General features: G+C 37.8%; 1 protein-coding gene across 5 annotated transcripts in view; it reads left to right on the forward strand.

Annotated features, from left to right (window-relative positions):
- The window catches only part of LOC147434117 (transducin family protein / WD-40 repeat family protein), a 112,448-nt gene extending 105,859 nt beyond the window's left edge, over nt 1-6,589 (forward strand). For 2 of the 5 annotated variants that reach the window (XM_086490710.1, XM_086490713.1), the window contains exons 7-13: nt 1,437-1,584; nt 2,318-2,401; nt 2,578-2,693; nt 2,776-2,834; nt 3,908-3,998; nt 4,070-4,224; nt 4,302-4,526. In XM_086490710.1, the coding sequence (XP_086346836.1) occupies nt 1,437-1,584; nt 2,318-2,401; nt 2,578-2,693; nt 2,776-2,834; nt 3,908-3,998; nt 4,070-4,224; nt 4,302-4,362 (714 nt within the window). In that variant the 3' untranslated portion in view covers nt 4,363-4,526. Of the gene's footprint in view, nt 1-1,436; nt 1,585-2,317; nt 2,402-2,577; nt 2,694-2,767; nt 2,835-3,907; nt 3,999-4,069; nt 4,225-4,301; nt 4,527-4,546; nt 5,281-6,210 lie in introns of those variants that run through there. The other 3 variants (XM_086490711.1, XM_086490712.1, XR_015185341.1) reach the window with 3 other exon arrangements.
- Nucleotides 6,590-19,574: the final 12,985 nt, after the last annotated feature.

A 19,574-nucleotide genomic window follows, 5' to 3' on the forward strand; every position in this document is an offset into this window, starting at 1 on the left:
CGAATATGAAAGAGATGTCATCACGGCTTGGCATCACACGAGATGACTAAGAAAGATACATTGGATGACTACTGCCAGAGGTTTTGGGGTACTTATTTGCCAGTGTCTTCATTTCGGAAGATTACTTTGAGAGACCAGATTGAGCGGTTTTGTTGTCGTTTGCCAAAACAGTATTGTCTAAACCAGAAATCTGACTCTATTAAGAGACTTATGGGACATACGATGTGGAATGCATGCCGGATTATTGACTTATCTTGTGGACAGGATAGTATCCACCTCAACAAGGCAAGAGTCTGCCGGTGAAGAGAATGAATCACGGGAACCGCTCATCACAGGATTCTAGAGCAATAAGAGAATCAGATGATAGCACATTCGAGGGTTCCCTTGAACTAAAGGAACTAGATGCAAGTTCTCAGAGGACTTTGGAGAAGAAAGGGGATCAGATGATAGTGCGTCTTAGGGTTCCGATGATTGAGACTGACGTGCCAATGGACAAGGGAGGCTAGCGAAGCTACCCACAGGTCCCAGGGCACAAGGAAAGAAAGGAACGGGAATTAGCTAGTAGATCAGAGAATTCCCTAGATCAAGAATGAGGTGCCAAGGACAGAGAGACCAGAAGGTCTCTCTCTCTCTCTCTCTCTCTCTCTCTCTCTCTCTCATGTTCATTTGTTGCAGTTTCTCTCTTGTGTGGCTATTGATTTCTTGCTTGGGTGTCCAAGACTGTTACATTCAGGCAAGGTGACGATCTTATTCTTCTTGTTTTGCCTCTTCTAGGTTGTTGCGTAGTAGATTCTAATATTTGTCTTTAGCTTACATTAGGATTGTCGTGTGGAGTCTAGATTCTAAAAGTAAGTCTCTGCGCTGTCTTTGATTATCTAAAGTAAGTCTTTGCGCTGTCTTGAAGTTGAGTGCTAGTTTCAAAGTGTTATGTCAAGTAAATTAAAAACATTTTCAAGTAAATAGTGGTTTTTTTTTGGTTCAAAAACAAACAAGGTGATCTAGATTTTCTTCTTTATCCGTTTTCTTGTGTGCCTTTCTTTTGTGATTTCAGAATTTTCTGACCTTATAAAGGTATTTTTCTGTGAATGCGAATTTTTTAAATGCAAGAACTTAGTTGCTATAGCTGCTAACATGGAGTTTGATCTGTTCGTAGTTGTTTCTCCCTTTGGTATTTGTATTTTATAATTTTGTGTGAACATGAAGTAAGATCCGGGTTTCTACCTTAGTAGATAGCTAATTTTTTGTGGAGGTCCTTCCTGAGTTTAGTTGTTGTAGGATTAGTATGATCAAGTTCTTTGATTTTCTGAGTGAAATGCAGTGATTTAGTGTCACTCTGTGTGATTTAGTTTTATAAATTTGTTTTGAAGTTGTAAAATGCAGCTTCAGTATTTTATCCATGACAATGACTCTGTTTTTCTGTTTCTTGTACTGGATAGTGGGTCAAATGGCATCCCAGAGGGCATGTTGTGTTAGCAGGCTCAGAGGACTTTACGAGTTGGATGTGGAATGCTGACACTGGAACATGTCTCAGTGTTTTTGCTGGGCACAATGGAAGTGTCACATGTGGCAACTTTACGCCAGATGGTGAGGGCATGTTCTGACTACATTCTCTACATCCATACCCATCAAGTTTGAGATGCCAATGTTGACGATATGGTCTGGAACAAAGCTTAGCCATCTCTATTGAAATGAGTTGTGTATGCTTGACTGGATTTGTGCATGTGTGGGTTAACCACTTCTAGTTTTGACACACATCAGAGATGGCTGATTATCCGGAGAGGCAAAACGCTTTCAAAGCCTTGCAGGATTTTGTTGTTTACGTATGTCTGTTTGTGGAAGTGCCAGATAGGCATAAATGCTGAAAGTAGGCTCAGATTTGACAAATTACCATGCAGACATGGATTCGGCAAAATCAAGACAGTCTATGAGGAATTTTGCATGGCAAAAATACAAAGGATGAAACTCATAGATAGCCAGTAGTTCACATTTCCCCTTGTGCATATTGTGTCCCTTAATCAGATTCAACAGTTCATGTTCATTTGTGAGAAGGATTCCAGTGGGCTAGATGATTGCCAAGCACTGAGAAAGTATAGGACTTTCAATATAGATGAGTATGGGGCATGCTTCAGGTCGTTCAGTAAAGCAGGCCTTCAAAGAATTGGACTCTTGACAGTGAAGCAAGGTGGAAAGTTGCTATAATGAAGGGGTGGTGCACATTGACTATTGTCCAGGAGGAAAGCTTCCCACTTATCTGCTGGATTGATTAGCATGTTAAAGCTTTATATTGCCCTGTATTGAAAGGATAATGTTGTGGCAGGTAAGGCTGTTTGCACAGGCTCTGCAGATGCTGCTTTGAGGGTTTGGAATCCCAAGTCAGGTGACACTGTCCACATTGTTCAAGGTAACAAAACTGCACTTGTCTGCAAGTGATAATCTGATTTGCCTGAGGCCCATTGGTTAATGCTGCTTCTATGATTAGCCACTTCAGTGTGACTCTTGATCTGGTTCTGACGAATGGTTACATATTCTGTGGCTATGTGTATATTTTGTCTGTATGTTAAAGTCCCTATTTTACAGGGCATCCTTATCACACTGAAGGACTCACTTGCCTGGACATTGGCATGGATTCCAGTGTCGTTATTTCGGGTTCTCTTGATTCAAGTGTCCAGATTGTTAATATTCGTACAGCAAAGGTAATTTGTTGGTGCTTCACTAAGTTCAAACAGAGATTCATGATCAGCCTTAGATCCTTGATAATGTATGTCAGTCTTCTAGGTTGTGGCATCTCTCAACGGACATTCAAAATCGATCGAATGTGTCGGATTTGCAAATAGGTACGAATGCTATCCGTGTTGCTAATGCTTTTGTTTCTCTTGCACCCTCAAACTTGCTTCTCAAGGTAGAGCTGAGTTTGTCATGGAGAGATTTTGTTTTAGCATGAGGTCCCTTTGGACATGCTCCTTACAAAAGTTGAAAGGAGTTTCTCGAATCTTAGGACATTTCTAAGATAGGAGGTTTGCAGGCTATTGATTTGTATTGAACCCTAGTAAATTTATGAGTTTACTTCATCTAAAATTCCAGACATTGAACTTCTTGTATGTCTTGTTTTCACACGCCCTTTTTTTATACCATTTCCCAACGCCTTTCTTAACATTTTTTCTATACCTTCTTTCTTTGTTCCTAGCAGCCTCGAGTGGTGTTGCAGGCCTTCATCAGTCTTTTGCAAACAGCGTGCAGGGGCCTTCTGCATGTTATAGCATGCCCTGCTTGCTGGCTTTAAGGGCCAGCTGTTAGGCTTTTCTCTTTTTCTTTTTTTTTGGGGGGGGGGGCTTACACATCAATGAGTTGCTTTTAAGCAGGCTTTTTCTGATGATGGAAAGTACCTTTTAATCTTGGCCATAGCCTAAATAGGAGACTCTTAACTCGAAACTTCTTCAATTTCAAATACCCTACACATTTAAATTGAGTTTTTGTAGCCAAAACATTGAGCATGAGTTATGTACCCTCTTGTGCTATCAAGTTCTTGGACTAGTTCTTCGTGAAAAGAGTGTTGGAATTTCAATGCTTATTTGAGAAAGCTTCATGAGTTCATTCTGCTCTCTGCATTCAGCAGTGACTGTTGTGTATCAAAGGTTGGTGCAAAAAGCAAAGGGAAAAACAGCAGTCACATTGCGAATCCCTATGTTGGACGTATAATGTTGTTGAGAGAAGATCGTTTATCCATCTGTTGTGTATCTGTTTGTGAATGCATCCCTGTAGTCTGGTTGAAGGAGTGGATGTTGCATTCCTCATTTGAGATCTTTTTTTGTGCCCACTTTGCTCATTGCCGCAGTCCCATTTTTGAGGCATAGTTGTAAAAGTGGGCTTATCAGGTGTAACAACGGTTATCATGTTCGTTTTTGTTCAGTGTTCCTCTAGCAGCCTCGGGTGGAATGGATGGGTTCCTTCAAATATGGGATGTGCATACATCTACTCAACGAAGTAGTTGTCAGCACGAGGTAGTTTGAGTTTCTGGTTGTCGAGGTATTTAGAAGTTGGATAGCTAGCTGAAGTCTTTGTGATGTGCCAGGAAGGTGTAGTGAAGCTGTTATGGTCTCAAACATCCAATTCAATCCTGACTGGATGCCTTGATGGAAAGGCTCGATTGTGGGACAGCCGGACGGGAACATGTGAGAGAGTATACCGTGGTCATGAAGATTCTGTTTTGGATCTTGCTTTGTCACAGTAAGTTTCAAATTTTTTGGCTCATTATTGAGGTTTTCCTTGCTGCTTAATGCTCATTAGTCTCTTTTCCTGGGCAGGGGTGAGGCGTTCATTCTGTCGAGCTCGGACGATCACACAGTTCGCGTCTTTGAGTTTTGAGAGAGACCGCTAAAGGACAGTAGATGAACAGTCTACAAGGGTGAATCTATGTTCTCGCATATCCCTTTTGTATGATCACTTTTTATTTTTTAATGCTCTGCGTCGTGGAATCAATTTTAAACATCCTTTGAATACAAAAGCAAATCATTCTTTTGATTCACTTATGAGAGAGTTTTGTGTCCAGACTCCATAATGAGGAATTGGCTTTAGTTCATTGCTCAACTTTTCTGATGAGGACGGTGTATGATCTGTTCCTCACTGCACCGTGGAACTCTTGTTGATATGGCACCAATTGATTTTTGGCATAAGCATCTTGGTTTGCAGAATTTGGCAGAGACAATAATGTGGCATTCATCTTACAAGTGATATGAGCGACCAACGAATGCCACTGAAGGAGTTGTTCTGCAAGTGTGAGAAATCTTCATTGAAGGACAAGCACACAAAGCATTTGAATAGGATGTGCCCTTTGTGTCAGGATGAGAGATCATGCGTGTCACAATGACATCCTGAAATGAGGTCGTTAATGTGTTGAAGAATAATGTCGATTACTCTCCAAAACATACTTCATACATGGGCCAGAAGCTTCATAGAATTTGCATTTATATCAAGTAGGCACCATTGTTCACATTGTCAAGAGCATACTGCCAATGTGTTTTTGTACTGTGGGCACTTGAACTTTGCAAAGTTGCTGCATACTGTCCTCGATTGGCCACCTCTCAGCCTCATACACCCCTGTCGCATCACCTACTGCAAAGCCCACCGACCCCACAGAGCATAGTCCTAACAATCTGAAAAATAGAGAGTGATTATCAACTATCCACAGGCTGCCAGTGGTATGTGGGCCTGTTCATCTCAACTCATGCTTGTATGATCGAGACCTTAACCTTCCTTGTGAATAACCTGTACTCGAATGTGCTACTCTTTTGCAAGAAAGACCAATATGGACCTATGTAGAATGTGCTCACTTTGTTTGAGGCTCATTCATGGGATCATCAAGCAATGTGCCTCTAGGACTCCATTGAGGGATTGCATCTATGGTCTTTCACTACCATTCAGGGCTACTACTTAGTAGTGATCAAAGATTCAAAAATCTGGTTGCCCTTCGGTGCCTTGTTATTCCAACACAGCTTTCCAATTTCGTTTGAGGACGGTGTGGTATCCTTTTGAATTGTCAAGTTATGAGTGTAGCTTCAAGAGGTGAACGTCCTAGTGGCAACAGAGGATAAAGGTGGTCTTCGTTTAATCTTTTGGAGCCAAAGTGACCTGAAAATACTCAGAGGAGCGATAATATACACTTATACCTCTCATGACTTACACAATAGTCAAATAGAGGGGGAAGAGAAGGCAAGGGGACTTGAAGAGGTCATGGACATAAGAGGAGAAATGAAATAATTTCCATGTCCATAAGTGTGACAATCTTACCAGTGCACGCAGTGCCTCAAGAAAATTGTTTTTGAGAACTTGGAAAGTTCTTTAGAATTCTAGAGATAAATGCAGTACAATTCCTCTATTTTGTAGGTTTTCCTACCTAGTACAATGCCATTTATAAATAGGTCCCAAAGTATGTAAGTAGGACTAGACTAAACCTAAGGTCTTTCTAAGCACTAGTACACAAGGATTGTTTCAAAAAGCATGAGGATATAAAATATAAAAGCTATAAGAAAATGAATATGCATCGTTCTTTAGTAAAACCAATTAGAGAAACGAGGTGTTTGTTATAAAAAATGTATGAACACAATTTTTGAGAAAGTGACTGTTTAGTATATTTTGTGGATTCATGTGGTTAATGTGCATCCGAGTTAGGTGATGTTACCTTGGTAATATTAAAGTATCATTTGCTGTTCTTAGGCATGGAGACATCTCACATACTGCAAGCAGCTTAATGTCGATTTTGTAAAAAAGATTCTTGGAGGCAAGAAGTTGGTGGAAGGATATAAAGCTCACTATGCATTCATCTTCTTTCGAGCATCTGGGCATAGATATCTCAATTTTCTCCTCTTAAAAGTTTTGTTCTCTTTGTTTTTGGCAAATGGCTAAATTTGGATTATGACTACTTGGTAAGTTCTAATCTGGGTGGGATAAGAAGAACCTTGACTTATGTGATCTTGGTACTTGGATTTCTCAAAAAGTAGTAGAACCATCAATGTTTCCTCACCTAGACTATGCTCATTATTGAGCTTGACATGGCAACTTTGAAGGTTTATGGGTTTGTTGGCCTTTTTGGTCCTACATTTTATGTTTCTGAGAAAATTGCTTTTGATAACTAGGAGACTGATCTCAGATCTGCATTTAGCATAAAAAATCTCTCTCGGCCCCACTTGTATAGGACTATTACTCCTACCGACATGTCAGGTTGTGACGATCCTTTATGTTTCTCTAATTTTGGGCCTTGTTTAGGTGCTTGTTGTGGTTTTTGTGCAGGTTATGGAGAGCAATACCTTAATTGATAGCTTTGTTCACTAGAGGTGGATTACCTTATCTAAAATAGTCCTGACTTTTCAATCTAATTAAAAGTGGGATGATGTTGATGATTTGTGCCTGATTGACACTGGCTCATAATTTGGATTACTTTTATTAATTCATTTGCTCCTTCTTTGATGTCCACCACTCCACAAAGTTTGATTATTGTTCTGCAATTTATGATGATATGCTCATATGCTCTTAAAGTACTTGATATAGACCTTTGTAGAACGACTTTGATTCATATACTATGCTTGTCAAGCTCTCTAGACCTACATGGGTGCTTTATCTTTACGTCACCAATTGGCTATGATCTTGCTATTTTTCTAGGAGTAGTTGTATTTGACTAGCTTTTGAAATGGGGTTTTTTAACACCTGTTTGTGCTTTTGGTTTCAGTGCTAAGCACTTTGAATTTTTTTATAAAAAACTGAGAGCTAGGGCTTCAACTACTGTCTGGCTTCTCATTCCTAACTGGTGATTGATTTTTATGATCTTTTTTGGCTAGGATTGAAATGTGTCTGTCACTTGTTGGATGATGACCTTCCTAACTTTTTGACTTTGATCTGCTTTACTGATCTTAAAAGTTTTTGATGCTAGGCTTTCTCATGACTATTTGTCAGACTTCTTTTTTCTGGCTTTGCCTGAGCATTTGCTCTGATATGGTCTACCTAAGGTTGTGCTCACCGGGAATGATCTAGCTGAGGTTTGCATTACTCATCATGAATGATGTGCTTTATGTTGGCTCTAAGAGTTTTGGCTCATAGACTAATGTATTATGGAGAATCCTTGCCTTTTACCTCTTATGGTTTGAGCCAAGAAATGGTTTTGATTATTCGCATTTGTAGTGTTCCATCTGATTGGATGCCCTTTTGGGTTTAGTTGCCTTCTGGTTTGTTTACCATATTCTGATACAATCTTCTAATCTACATTTGAATCTCTAAGTGGAAGATGTTTTCTCCAAGCTTATGGTACCTCTACTAATTTTGCTTTCCTTGATCTCACTACCAGGCTCTAAAAAGTGTTTCTTCTATTGGTATTGATTTACAAAGGTATTCATTGGGCTTGGGAATGTCTTGGCACTCTGATTGTTTTGAGTTATTTTTGGAAATGTGACTTAGACAAATGATCCCTATTTATGACAGTGCATTATCCTTTGGCTCTTACTTGCTCTTATTTTTCTTGATTTTCCTATTGACTAGTTACTGGTCATGTGTTCAGGCTTTTTGTTGCAACACCAAATGATATTGAGGATCTCTATTTAACCGGTTGGGGACTAAGCACTAATATAAAATTTTTTGTTGTGCATTGCTCTTAAAGTGTTGGTAGACTCAGGCTTGCTCCTAGGATAGTACATTATATTGATGTACAGAATCCTGAATCTTGTAAATAGTAAAATAACTAATATTACTTTCATGCTATTATACTCAGGTTTCTTGATGACACTACTTTTTTGATGCTAGCTTTTTGGCATGAACTTATTCTATTGTTTCCTATGCTAGCATTGCTCGAGTATGTGATCTAATATGATCAGCATAAGATTTTGCTCATCTGGGATGATTTGGCTCAGGTAGGAAATTCTCATTGATTGGTTTGCATTATGTTGGCATTTGGCTCTTAAACTAACATATTACAATTTGAGTTCTTTCATTTTTACCTCTTAAGGTTGAAATGTGAATATGGTATGGTTATTGGCTCGATTTTTTGGACTCCTCTTTACTTCAATAATGATTTGAAAAAAATGAGCTTTTGGATCTATACTAATTAGATTGCATTTGCTGCCCCTATGGCTTCTTATATGATTGCGATCATAGTAGATTGTCTCCTTGTTACTATACAACACCTTCACCCGTTCTAAATGCCGGTGGCTCTTACCTTCATTGCTTGCATTTTTGGGTGCCTAGGTGCTTCTCCCTTATGTCATGCAAATAGTTTGGAGCTTCTGCATAACTTATATTGCAATTTTACATAGAGTTATCTCTCTCCAGCATGCTAAGAATTATAACCTTTTTTGAGGCTAAACTAATACCTTATGAACTTATTTGAATGATTGGTTGGGTGTTTAGCAATAGGCTAAAAATGGTATTTTTTTAGTATTGCTGTACCAAGGGTATTTGTTATCTTTATGGAATTTCTTGTCACTACTTTTTTGAGGTTAGTTAGTTACTTGGTTTCTATGGTGATTGATGGGTACAGTAAGAAGATCCAAGCTTCTTTGGAGAACATTTGCTATACCGTTAATGTCCTAAGCTTCATGGGATGGTTTTCTAAAGCTTAAGGATGGGATCAAATAAAGAAAACTGACTACACTTCTTGGAAATTCTTTTAACACTTAGTGCCATCTCCATCGAAAGGCGTGATGGTCTTTTGATGATAATCAAGAGTCAAAATAAAACTTATAAAAATTCACTTGCATTACTCTGGATGATGGGTAAAGAAGCTTATCTCAAGAATACAAAATAAACTCTTTCATTTAACGTATTCCTAATGGCTTTTTTTTTAAAAAATGCACTACCTACGTAGTGCAAGTACATAGTGCAATGACACTTTAGAGAGAAGGAAATGCTAAAAGGAAAATAAAGGATAAAAGAAATACAAATGTACCAATGTGAAGTAGACCACCTCTTTATATGGACACAAAAAGTCTTTTGACTTTCCACCTTCATGTGTCTTTGCATTTCCTAAACTTACCCTTCACTTACGCACTTTAAGATGTTTTGAAAGTGTGTTTATTTTTCCGAGATTGGGGAGACCTAGTAGGACAGTAGTTGTTGTCTAAATTTTTATAAGTAGAATAAGGATCAGAAATGATGGGTTCTTTGACATGTGTAAGCGTATCCAATGCTAACGAATGTGTTGGCTTGTTTATTTGGATTCAAGTAAGAATTATATCTTTGCTTAAAGAGGTTTAGGTAAATGACCTTGGAGATGAAGGCTTATTTCATCCTTTTAAGTTTCTTTAGTCATGATGTATAGGGTTATTGGAATGTTGTTGCATTTTGACATGATGTTTAAAAGTGAGTGGAATACAGAATCATTTTCGTGCAAATTACCTTCTTAATGTCCAAGGCCAGTAGTATTTTGAAGAATATATTCTTTTGTGTATAAGCATTATCTTAATTCAGTAAAACACACACATCCTAAACACAAGGCCTTCCTAGGCAATCAGGCTGGTCGAGATGATGGCTTTGGGTTACTATATTGTCTTTGGTCTCTGACATGCCCACTATCGGTAATTCCGTTTTGGTTGACATGTCTTAAGTGGTTTGGGCAGTGACTTTACAGAGGGATTCCTATTCACAATGGATAGGCACCATATAGGGGTTTAAATGTGTAAAGCATTAAGGAGATATATTTTTATGCAGAGGGAAAAAGACCCAAGAATATAGATAGGAAAATACTTTTTGAAGGGTAAGTAGGTAAGTTCAACCGAGAGAGAAAACTGATTTGTAGACCCAAAATAGGTGGGAGAGATAGTATCAAAGCCAAAGGATGAGGGCCATTTAAGTAGCACAAGTATCTGTTTGAAGGTAGATAGCCTCCCCATTAGATCCACCAGAGATTGAAGTATTGCAAAGTGTGATGGGGCTAACCACTCATGTAGGAGATGGTGGATAAGAGTAATGAATTTGAAGGTAGCTGAATGGTGAGATAAGGGTGGTGCCAAGTAGCATTAGTGTGTGTGCGCGCGCGCGCACGCCCACCCATTATGAGGCACCATAGTCAATGTTAAAGAAATAAGCTCATTGAGCATGGGCCTATTGCTTCATCAAGTTGGTGAGATAAAAAATCAAGTCTAAAGTCAAGCGAGTTGTTGTACAAAAAAAAAGAAAGATAGTATAGCATGATTCATGCTTATGAGACATATCAAAGTGATAATTGCTATTTAAAGTGTATCCAACAATGTTTCTAAGAACATTATACCCCAGTAGGAGTTTTAGGGCTTTATGAGCCAATAAAAACTAGTGTGGATGCCTTTCATAGTCTTTACCTAAAACAAAAGACTTCAATGTTAGATACGAAATCTAACATGAGGATGTATAAATGGTAGCTCCTTTTTCCTAAAACCAGCCAAGTCATAGGACCAAAAACCTCCTACTCACTTGCCATACTAACGCGAATGAGGAGTGCTTGGTGTGGTTTGACCCCACTTTGTGTGGCCTCCTAGTCTATTGTTTGTGCTAAACTTTTAGGAGAGCTTTTGTGATGGTGAGACTGTCCACTTGTGTTTTATTCACCTCTACCCTCTTGGTAGCTCACATCCGACTTTGATGACACTACTACTTTCACGCCCCATATTGAGTCTCTGCAATTCTACTTTCAATTTGCTACTCTCCACCACAATCACATCCCTACATCCAATGTAATTGCTCCACTGCTATTGTGCCAAGTCTGGTTATCAACTCAGTCCTCCGTTAAAGGTGATATCATCTTAGTTTTGCAAATATGTATGGTATGGTGCTTTGCTAAGACATTGGCTCTTCCCCCATCTCACTTAATGCGGCTTGAAGGGATCTCTATATTCAATGGCATTCCTTGGACTTTGGGATTGTACTCCTCATTGGTAATCACTCAACACCTTAATGACATGTCTGTCTCCTCCTATGCTACCCTACTTATATGGATGTCCCCCTTGTTGTTTATTGTATTCTAGTGCACTACCTTAACATGTACACTTTTGTTACCGTGGTTAATTCTTGCTTGGAATCAAGGGCTGAATTTGTACTATTTTTGAAGGGCTCTACCGATTTCTTCTAGCTCAGACATTGGACTTTCTACTAAAAGGTGAGGGTCGTCCCTCACTTAGCCTTGAGATCTCTATTTTTTGGTTGTCAATCAATGAAATAGTTGTAAGAAAAGCACGATTGAAGAAATTCTAAGGAGTAGAGTGAGTCAAGTACCTTGGTTTGAGGATTTTCTATGAGGTGTTTACTGCAAGCTCTATTTTTTATCTTGGACAATGGGGAAGCTTCCTCTTCCCAAGTTTCTTTACATGTTTTTGAATCATAAATTATGGTCGGCCTTGTAGTCAAAAAATGGTCTACCTATGCTCTCTATGTGGCTTGTCTAAATCTGGATTATGACTAGTTGGGTAAGTTCTAATCTGGGTGGGACAAGAAGAACTCTGGCTCTTATATAAGGTTATTTGATGAGATTATTACATATACATAAAATAATTATGTGATCTTGGTACCTAAATTTCTTAGAAAGTAGTAAAATCACAAATGTTTCCGGTTTATGATTTGTTGGCCTTTTTGGTGGTCCTATGATGTTTCGAAAAAAAAAAGTTTTCATAAGTAGGAGACTGATCTCAAAACTGGTCTTAGCATAAAAAATCTCCCCCCCCCCCCCCCCCCCCCCCCCCAATTTGTATAGGACTATTGCTCCTAACCAACATGTCGGGTTGTGATGATCCTTAATGTTTCTCTGATCGTGGGCCTTGTTTAGGTGCTTACTATGGATTTTGTGCAGATTATGGAGAGCAATACCTTGGTCTATAGATTTGTTCTCTAGAGGTAGGTTGCCTTGCCTAAAATGGTCTTGGCTTTCCAGTCTAACTAAAATTTTGATGATGTTGATGACTTGTGCCTGGTTGACACTGGCTCATAATCTGCTTATTTTTGTTCATTCATTTTTGCCTTCTTTGACACTAATTCATGAAATTTGATTATTTTTTTGCAATTTATGATTGATATGCTCATATGCTCTTAAAGTACTTGATATAGACCTAAATATAACAACTTTGATTTTTGTGCTTTTCAACCTCTCTACACTTACTACGGGGCCTTACCTTTACCTTACCAAGTGGCTTTGATCTTGCTATTTTTCTAGGAGTAATTGTCTTTGACTGGCTTTTAAAATGGTGCTTTTAAAGACCTATAGGTGTTTTTTGTTTTTGTCCTAAGCACTTTGATTTTTATAAAAACTAAGTTGGGGTTTCACATATTCTATGGCCTCTTATTCCTAATTGATGACTGAATTGTGTGATCCTTTTTGGCTAGGATTATGTTGTGTGTTTGTCACTTGCTCAATAATGACGTTTGTACTTACTGAGTCTAATATGCTCTAGTGATCTTAAAACTTCTTCTTTCTAGCTTTTCTTGAGGGTTTGCTCTGATATGGTCTACCTAAGGTTGTGCTCATAGGGAATGTTTTAGCTGAGTTTGTAGTACTCATCTGAATGATGTGCTTTATGTTGGTTTTAAGAGTTTTGGCTCGTAGACTACTGTATTATGGAGAATCCTTTCCTTGTTACCTCTCATGGTTTGAGCCGAGAAATGGTTTTGATTATTGGGATTTGGAATTTTGCATCTAATTAGATGCCCTTCTAGGTTTTGTTGCCTCTTGGTTTGCTTACTATATTATGAGATTACAACCTTCTAACCTATATTTGAACCTCTAATGGGAAGATGTTTTCTCCTGGTTTATGGTACCTCTAGTAAATTTTTCTTTCCTGATCTCACTAGTAGGCTGTGGAAAGTGTTTCTTCTACTGGTATTGATTTACCAAGATATTCATTGGGCTTGGGAATGTCTTGGCACTTTGATTGTTTTGAGACATTTCTGGGGATGTGACTCAGACAAGTGATCCATATATATGATGGTGCATTAATCTTTGGCTCTTTACTACTCTTATTTTTGTTCATTTTCATTTATTGGTTGTTGGTCATTTGGTCAGGCTTTTTGTTGAAGCACCATATGATATTGACGATCTCTTGTTAAGTGGTTGGGGACTGGGCATTAACTCTGAAATTTTTGTTGTACATTTCTCTAAAAGTGCTAGTAGGTTGAGGCATGTTCTTAGGATGGTGTACTCATTATACTGATGTACTGATTCTTGAATCTTGTAAATAGTAAAACAATCAATATTACTTTCGTGGTATTATACTCTAGTTTTGTGATGACACTACTTTTCTGATGCTAGCTTTTTGGCATAAACTTCTTTATTCTAATAGTTCCTATGTTGGCATTGCTTGAGTATGTGATCTAATATGACCAGCATAAGGTTTTGCTCATCTAGTATGATTTGGCTGAGGTAGGTAGTTCTCATCTTAATCCTTGCTTTGTTACCTCTTAAGGTTTGAGTTGTGAATAGGGTATGATTATTGGCTCGATTTTTTGGACTTCTCTTTACTATAATAAAGGTTTTGAAAAAATAAGCTTTTGGATCTATACCTCTTAAGGTTTGAGCTGTGAATAGGGTATGATTATTCGCTCGATTTTTTGGACCTCTCTTTACGATAATAATGGTTTTGAAAAAATAAGCTTTTGGATCTATACTAACTAGATTGCATTTGCTGCCCCACTAGGGCTTCTTATATAATTGTGATCATAGTAGATGTCATGCAAATATTTTGGAGCTTCTACATAACTTATGTTGCAGTTTTACATAGAATTATCACTCTCCACCATGCTAAGAATTATATACTTTTTTGAGGTTAAACTAAGATCTTTTGACCTGTATTGGTGTACCAAGGCTATTTGTTGTTTTTAGGGGATTTTCTAGCACTCTAATTTACTTAGTTACTTGGCTTCTATGGTGATTGATGGGTGCATTAAGAAGGTTGAAGCTTCTTTTGAGAAAATTTTCTATATCTTTAATGCTGTAAGCTTCATAAGATGGTTTTCTAAACCTTAGGGATGGGATCAAATAAAGTAGATCGAATAAAGTAAAATGATTACACTCTTCTTGAAACTTCTTTTAACACTTATTGCCATCTCCATCAAAAGGGGTGATGGCCTTTTGATGATAATCAAGAGTCAAAATAACACTTATGAAAATTCAATTGAATTACTTGTAATAATGGGTAAAGAATCTTATGTAAGGAATTCAAAACAAACTCTTTCATTTGATAAGATATTAGTTTTTGTCTAGACTTTTTAAAGTAGGACAATGATAACAAATGGTAGGTTCTTTGACGACTATAAAACATATCGAAAGCTAACAAATGTGTTATCTTGTTTTTATGGATGCATGTGATAATTATGTCTTTGCTTAAAGAGTTGACCTAAGTTGTGGTTCGACCTTGGAGATGAAGGCTTATTCCATCTTTGTAAACTGGTTTAGTTTTGATGTATAGTGTAATTGGAATGTTATTGCTTTATAATCATATTGTACAAAAGTGAGTCAAATACAAAATCGTTTTTGTGCAAAGCATCTTCTTAATATATAAAGTCAGTGTGATGATTATATGGATGTAGGTGATAATTATGTCTTTGCTTAACACTAGGTTGGTAACCTAACAGGACATAAAAGTGTCCTTTCAAGGTTTTGAAAAAAACCTCCAAAACCATAGTAGATCCACTTATTTTGTAAAATCCTTTCATGAGGTTATAGTTCAAGGCCTACTACACACGAAAAAATAAGAAACTTGTAAAATTTCTCATCTTTTGGTCACACCAAGCCTCCAAGGTTGATGGACCAATGCATTTTCATCAAAACAGTCATTTCTTACATTTTGTTGCATAAAAATAAGATTATGGATTTTTGTAGGACTTGATATAAATTCCCTAGTTAACTTCAATGGGTTGGTGATCAGAATATATGATTGCTTCTCACTCACTAGTTTTTGTTTTGCCAAAATAAATAGGTACAAAACGTTGAATTTTTACCATTCTGCAAGCCTATTATCAAAGTTTCTATAGCCACGCTCAATACATATAATATATGCATGTTTTCTTAGTTCCCTATTGTCCTTTATGTTCATAAGGAGCCATGGAGGATGTCAAAAAAATAATACATCTCTTACCAAGGGGAATCTTGGGGACAGAGATGAAGTGCTAAATACAGCAAACATGAAAAAACTGGGTTCAACATTATGAGTTGTAGAATCCCATAGAAACTATTCAATATCTAGCCAAATTTGATCCTTATGACTAGATATGGTTACTACCTACAAAATGCATGTAGTTGTCACAAGAAACTAACAATATTGAAAAAGCTATATTAATATACTAGAATGTTTCATTTTCTTCTATAATTGAAAAAATCAACCATCATTGTGTACTATGAAAAATAGGGTATTAGGTGCCCCAAAACTCAAGGAATATTAGCTTTATGTTACAATATGCGACATAGAAAATAAAAAATGCATTTGGATATCATGAAATCCACAAAAAAAATCATAGAAGAGCTAAACTTGGCTAAAAACCAGGATTTGATAATTTTTGTAATTTGGTCATAACTTACAACTTTAATAGTTATTTCTCCCTAGAAGCATCAAGACATGTTGAGGACTGCTAAAGATAGTTCTCTAGCATTATAGACCTCACAAACATAAATTCTAGAGTGGTATAGTTGCAAAAAGTTGAAAAAAAGAAAAAACAGGACCGTTTTTTTACACAGTTTAGGTTGTGAAATGTTGTGCAAGGACAAGGTTAAAGATGGAATTGATATTACAAAAAAATGTCGAGTTTTTTTCAGCTCATGAGACAACTTTCTAGATAGATAGCACCTCAAAATCCATTTTGAAACTCTTGATATAATTCAAGGAAAGTGGTCACTTAATAGGACATAAAAGTGTCCCATTACCAACCTAGTGTTAAAGAGTTTAGCTAAGTTGGGGTCCAACCTTGGAGATGAAGGCTTATTTCATCTTTCTAAACTGGTTTAGTTCTGATGTATAGTGTAATTGGAATGTTATTGGATTTTGACCATATTGTACAAAAGTGAGTCGAATACAAAATTGTTTTTGTGTAAGCCATCTTCTTAATATCTAAAGTGAGCAGTCTTTTGAACAATATGCTCTTTTGTGTATGAGTATTATCTTAATGTAGAAACGCATGCACGCGCACGTGTACACACACATGTATGTGTGTCTTTGTGTGCATTGTAAAAATATTTCTTTGCAAAAAACCCTCCAAAACCTTGACCCCTCCGGTTTTTTTTTGGTTCAAGTTCCTCTTCAAGTTCGTTTCTTATGGGAAATGGCCTTTGTAGTATACCACAACCCATATTTTGGAGGAATAAATTAGTTACTTTTAATGATTATTTATGATTCTGTGTGCATGTGCGTGTGTGTATGTGTGTTAGCTGGCGAGCGCTTGCTTGTGGTGATGATGAAGAAAGGGAAATGTAGATCTTGTAGGAAACTTGGCAAATCTATATAATGAGGTGAGCCCCTCTGGAGCTCAGCTAGTCCTCCATGCATTTTGTAAGGTCTGTGTATTGCATTTTGTAATTTTCTTCATCAAAAGAGGAAGAGTGGTTTGCCAGGACTAAAGGATCAAAGAAGACGGTGGAGGAGGAGGTGATCGTACCCAGGTATTCAACATTCCTCTAATGCTTGTTGTAACATATAATTTGGTCATGATTTGCTTGGGATCAACCCTACAACCTGTTTCTTTTGTGGACTATTGGTGGTTTGCTTCACCTATTTGAAGCCGGCATGGCTAAAATTGATCACCCCATAAAGGGGGCTTGTTTTTCTAGAAAACAACAATTAATGATTTTTTACCTCTTTGACTTATGGTTGGTATTGCACTCTTTTGCTGATATTGGGTTTTCCTTATAATGGATCTGTGCTCATGTCATTGCGTTGTCCTTCTCTCCCTATTTGTTATTGTTGTTTTTGACACTGCATACATGTAAGTTCTTAAGAAAACCCTCTTGGGTCTGAACAGACTTTTGTGGTTCTCAATGAGCATTACCTTGGTAGTCACTAAGTAGATAATATGGTATATAATGATGGACTATGTATCATTGAGTTTGGATGAATTAGTTTGCAGGGTTCTTTGCATTTTGTGGCACACAAGGGAACTGATTTCTTGTCCTTTCTTCTATCTTACTATCTAAATCTACCTCCTCCCATTGTGTATGTTTTCCAATGATGCTTGGCTCTGATGGCATTTTCCATGAAGGAGAATTGAGTAAACTCATGCCTTTGACAAATTTGATTCGCCTTTTTTTGAAGCTACCATAAAAGCTTTGACATAGTAATTATACAAGAAAGCAAAGTGCTAATTTGGACGCTCGGGCGCAAGCAACACTCGGAGGATTGATCTAGGACTACGTTGTGCCTTGTTGTCAGCAGAGGGTATACCTAGGATGGGGGAAAATCTTGGCTATCGCTAATTAAAAGATCGCAGAAGAACATGATGATGGACCTTTTGTATCAAGGATAAGGGGGCGAGTTGGTTGGGATCGCTGCCGATGTAATTATGGTCCCTGGATGATGTCATGGCTCAACACGAGCATGACAAGACATTGTAATTTTTTGGGTTGATAAATATAATTCACTCACAATTGTGAGTTTTGGAAAAAAAAAAGCTTTGACATAGTATTTCATCCTCTACTAACATTGTTTTGCGGAGTTGCCCTCTAAAGGAAAAAAAAAAGTGTTGTTTTACTGTTAAGGCATTGTCCGAGTGAACACGATAAGCACTAAAGGAATGTGGTGTAGCTAGAATAAACACGGACGACAAACTATAAATAGTCTATAAATAGATTTGCTAAAGAAACTGGGGCTAGAGAATTCATAAAAGCCTCACTTGGAAATTTGAAATCAAAGATTGTCTTTTTTTCCCGTTTTGAGTACTAAACTATGTAAACTTGGACGGATTTAGTATTTTGCTCAAAATCTGGTGAATTGGGTGCACACAAGAACGACTTGGCTTTGGAAGCTGCGTCCTTTCAGGATTAGGTCATCTCTAAAGAAGGTAACCTTCCATGTTTTCCATACCCATTTGTAGACTTTAGCGGCCAAACCCCGCAAGGCATGTCACTTGCTAGACAGATATAGGGGATCCTTAGAAGCCGATCTACAACCAGAGAAAATGTCAGTGCCTATCCCTCCAATGAGAACCTTAATTCCAATAGGCATGGCTCCCCAAAGCACCTTCCAGATAAAAATATTTATGTACTTAGTCCATTTGATCTCCCAGAGGGCATTAACACTTCTTTGCCAATGATCTTCCAACCAAGTTTTCTTCCATATTTTGGTGACTGAAGTAAACCAATTCTCTTGTATACCAGCTCACTATAGATATCCTAGGTCTTGAAGAGCGAGAACACTCTATCTTTAGGCCAATGCTAGGCTTTCCAATCTGACTCCGACCAAAAAACGGGTGATGGGGAATGATGAAAACACTTTCAAGAGTCTACTGATCAAAAGTCTTTCGTACAATCCCACATTATGATGAGTCACTAAAAGCTCCACATTCTTCTAGCAGAGGTTTCTATCATCCCAAAGGTGAGAGAGTTTAGAGATCCCTTTGTTGCTTACTTGGCGAGCAACCTCCCTTCAAAAAGATTCAAGGAACCTCTTCCAAGTTTGGAGAACCAGGGGGATCAATGTAGAGAGGAGCCCCTAAAGTATCTGAACTTCAACCCCCAATCCAAGGTTGAAGCCTTTTTGTTACATTCTTGTGCTAGCTCCGTAGAGCCACCAAGCTTCACAAATGTCCAGAGAGATGCCAAGATCTTATCGTGCACTATGTCCTCCTTCCATGTTTCCCCTTAGAGGCAAGATCTACATTGTTAATCATATCCTAGGCCATGATCCCCATTCCTGCTTTTGATCCGCCAATGAGACAACTAGCTTGGGACATAATGCTTCTGCATGCAATATGGGGTCAATGAACCCAATGCGCCTTGATTCTTTGGTCTCACTATCCATTCCCATTTCCCCCATTGGCAAGGGGTTGTGGTTTTAGTGTTGCTCTTCCACAAGAACTGTTTGATAGGCTTCAGGGCTTCAAAAAAAAAATTCCAATTGGATTTGCTTAGTTTAAGTAGAAAAGACATGAATGAAATG

The sequence above is a fragment of the Adiantum capillus-veneris genome, chromosome 19, assembly GCF_014529385.1.
Source record: "Adiantum capillus-veneris isolate H3 chromosome 19, ASM1452938v2, whole genome shotgun sequence".
Taxonomy (NCBI): Eukaryota; Viridiplantae; Streptophyta; class Polypodiopsida; order Polypodiales; family Pteridaceae; genus Adiantum; species Adiantum capillus-veneris.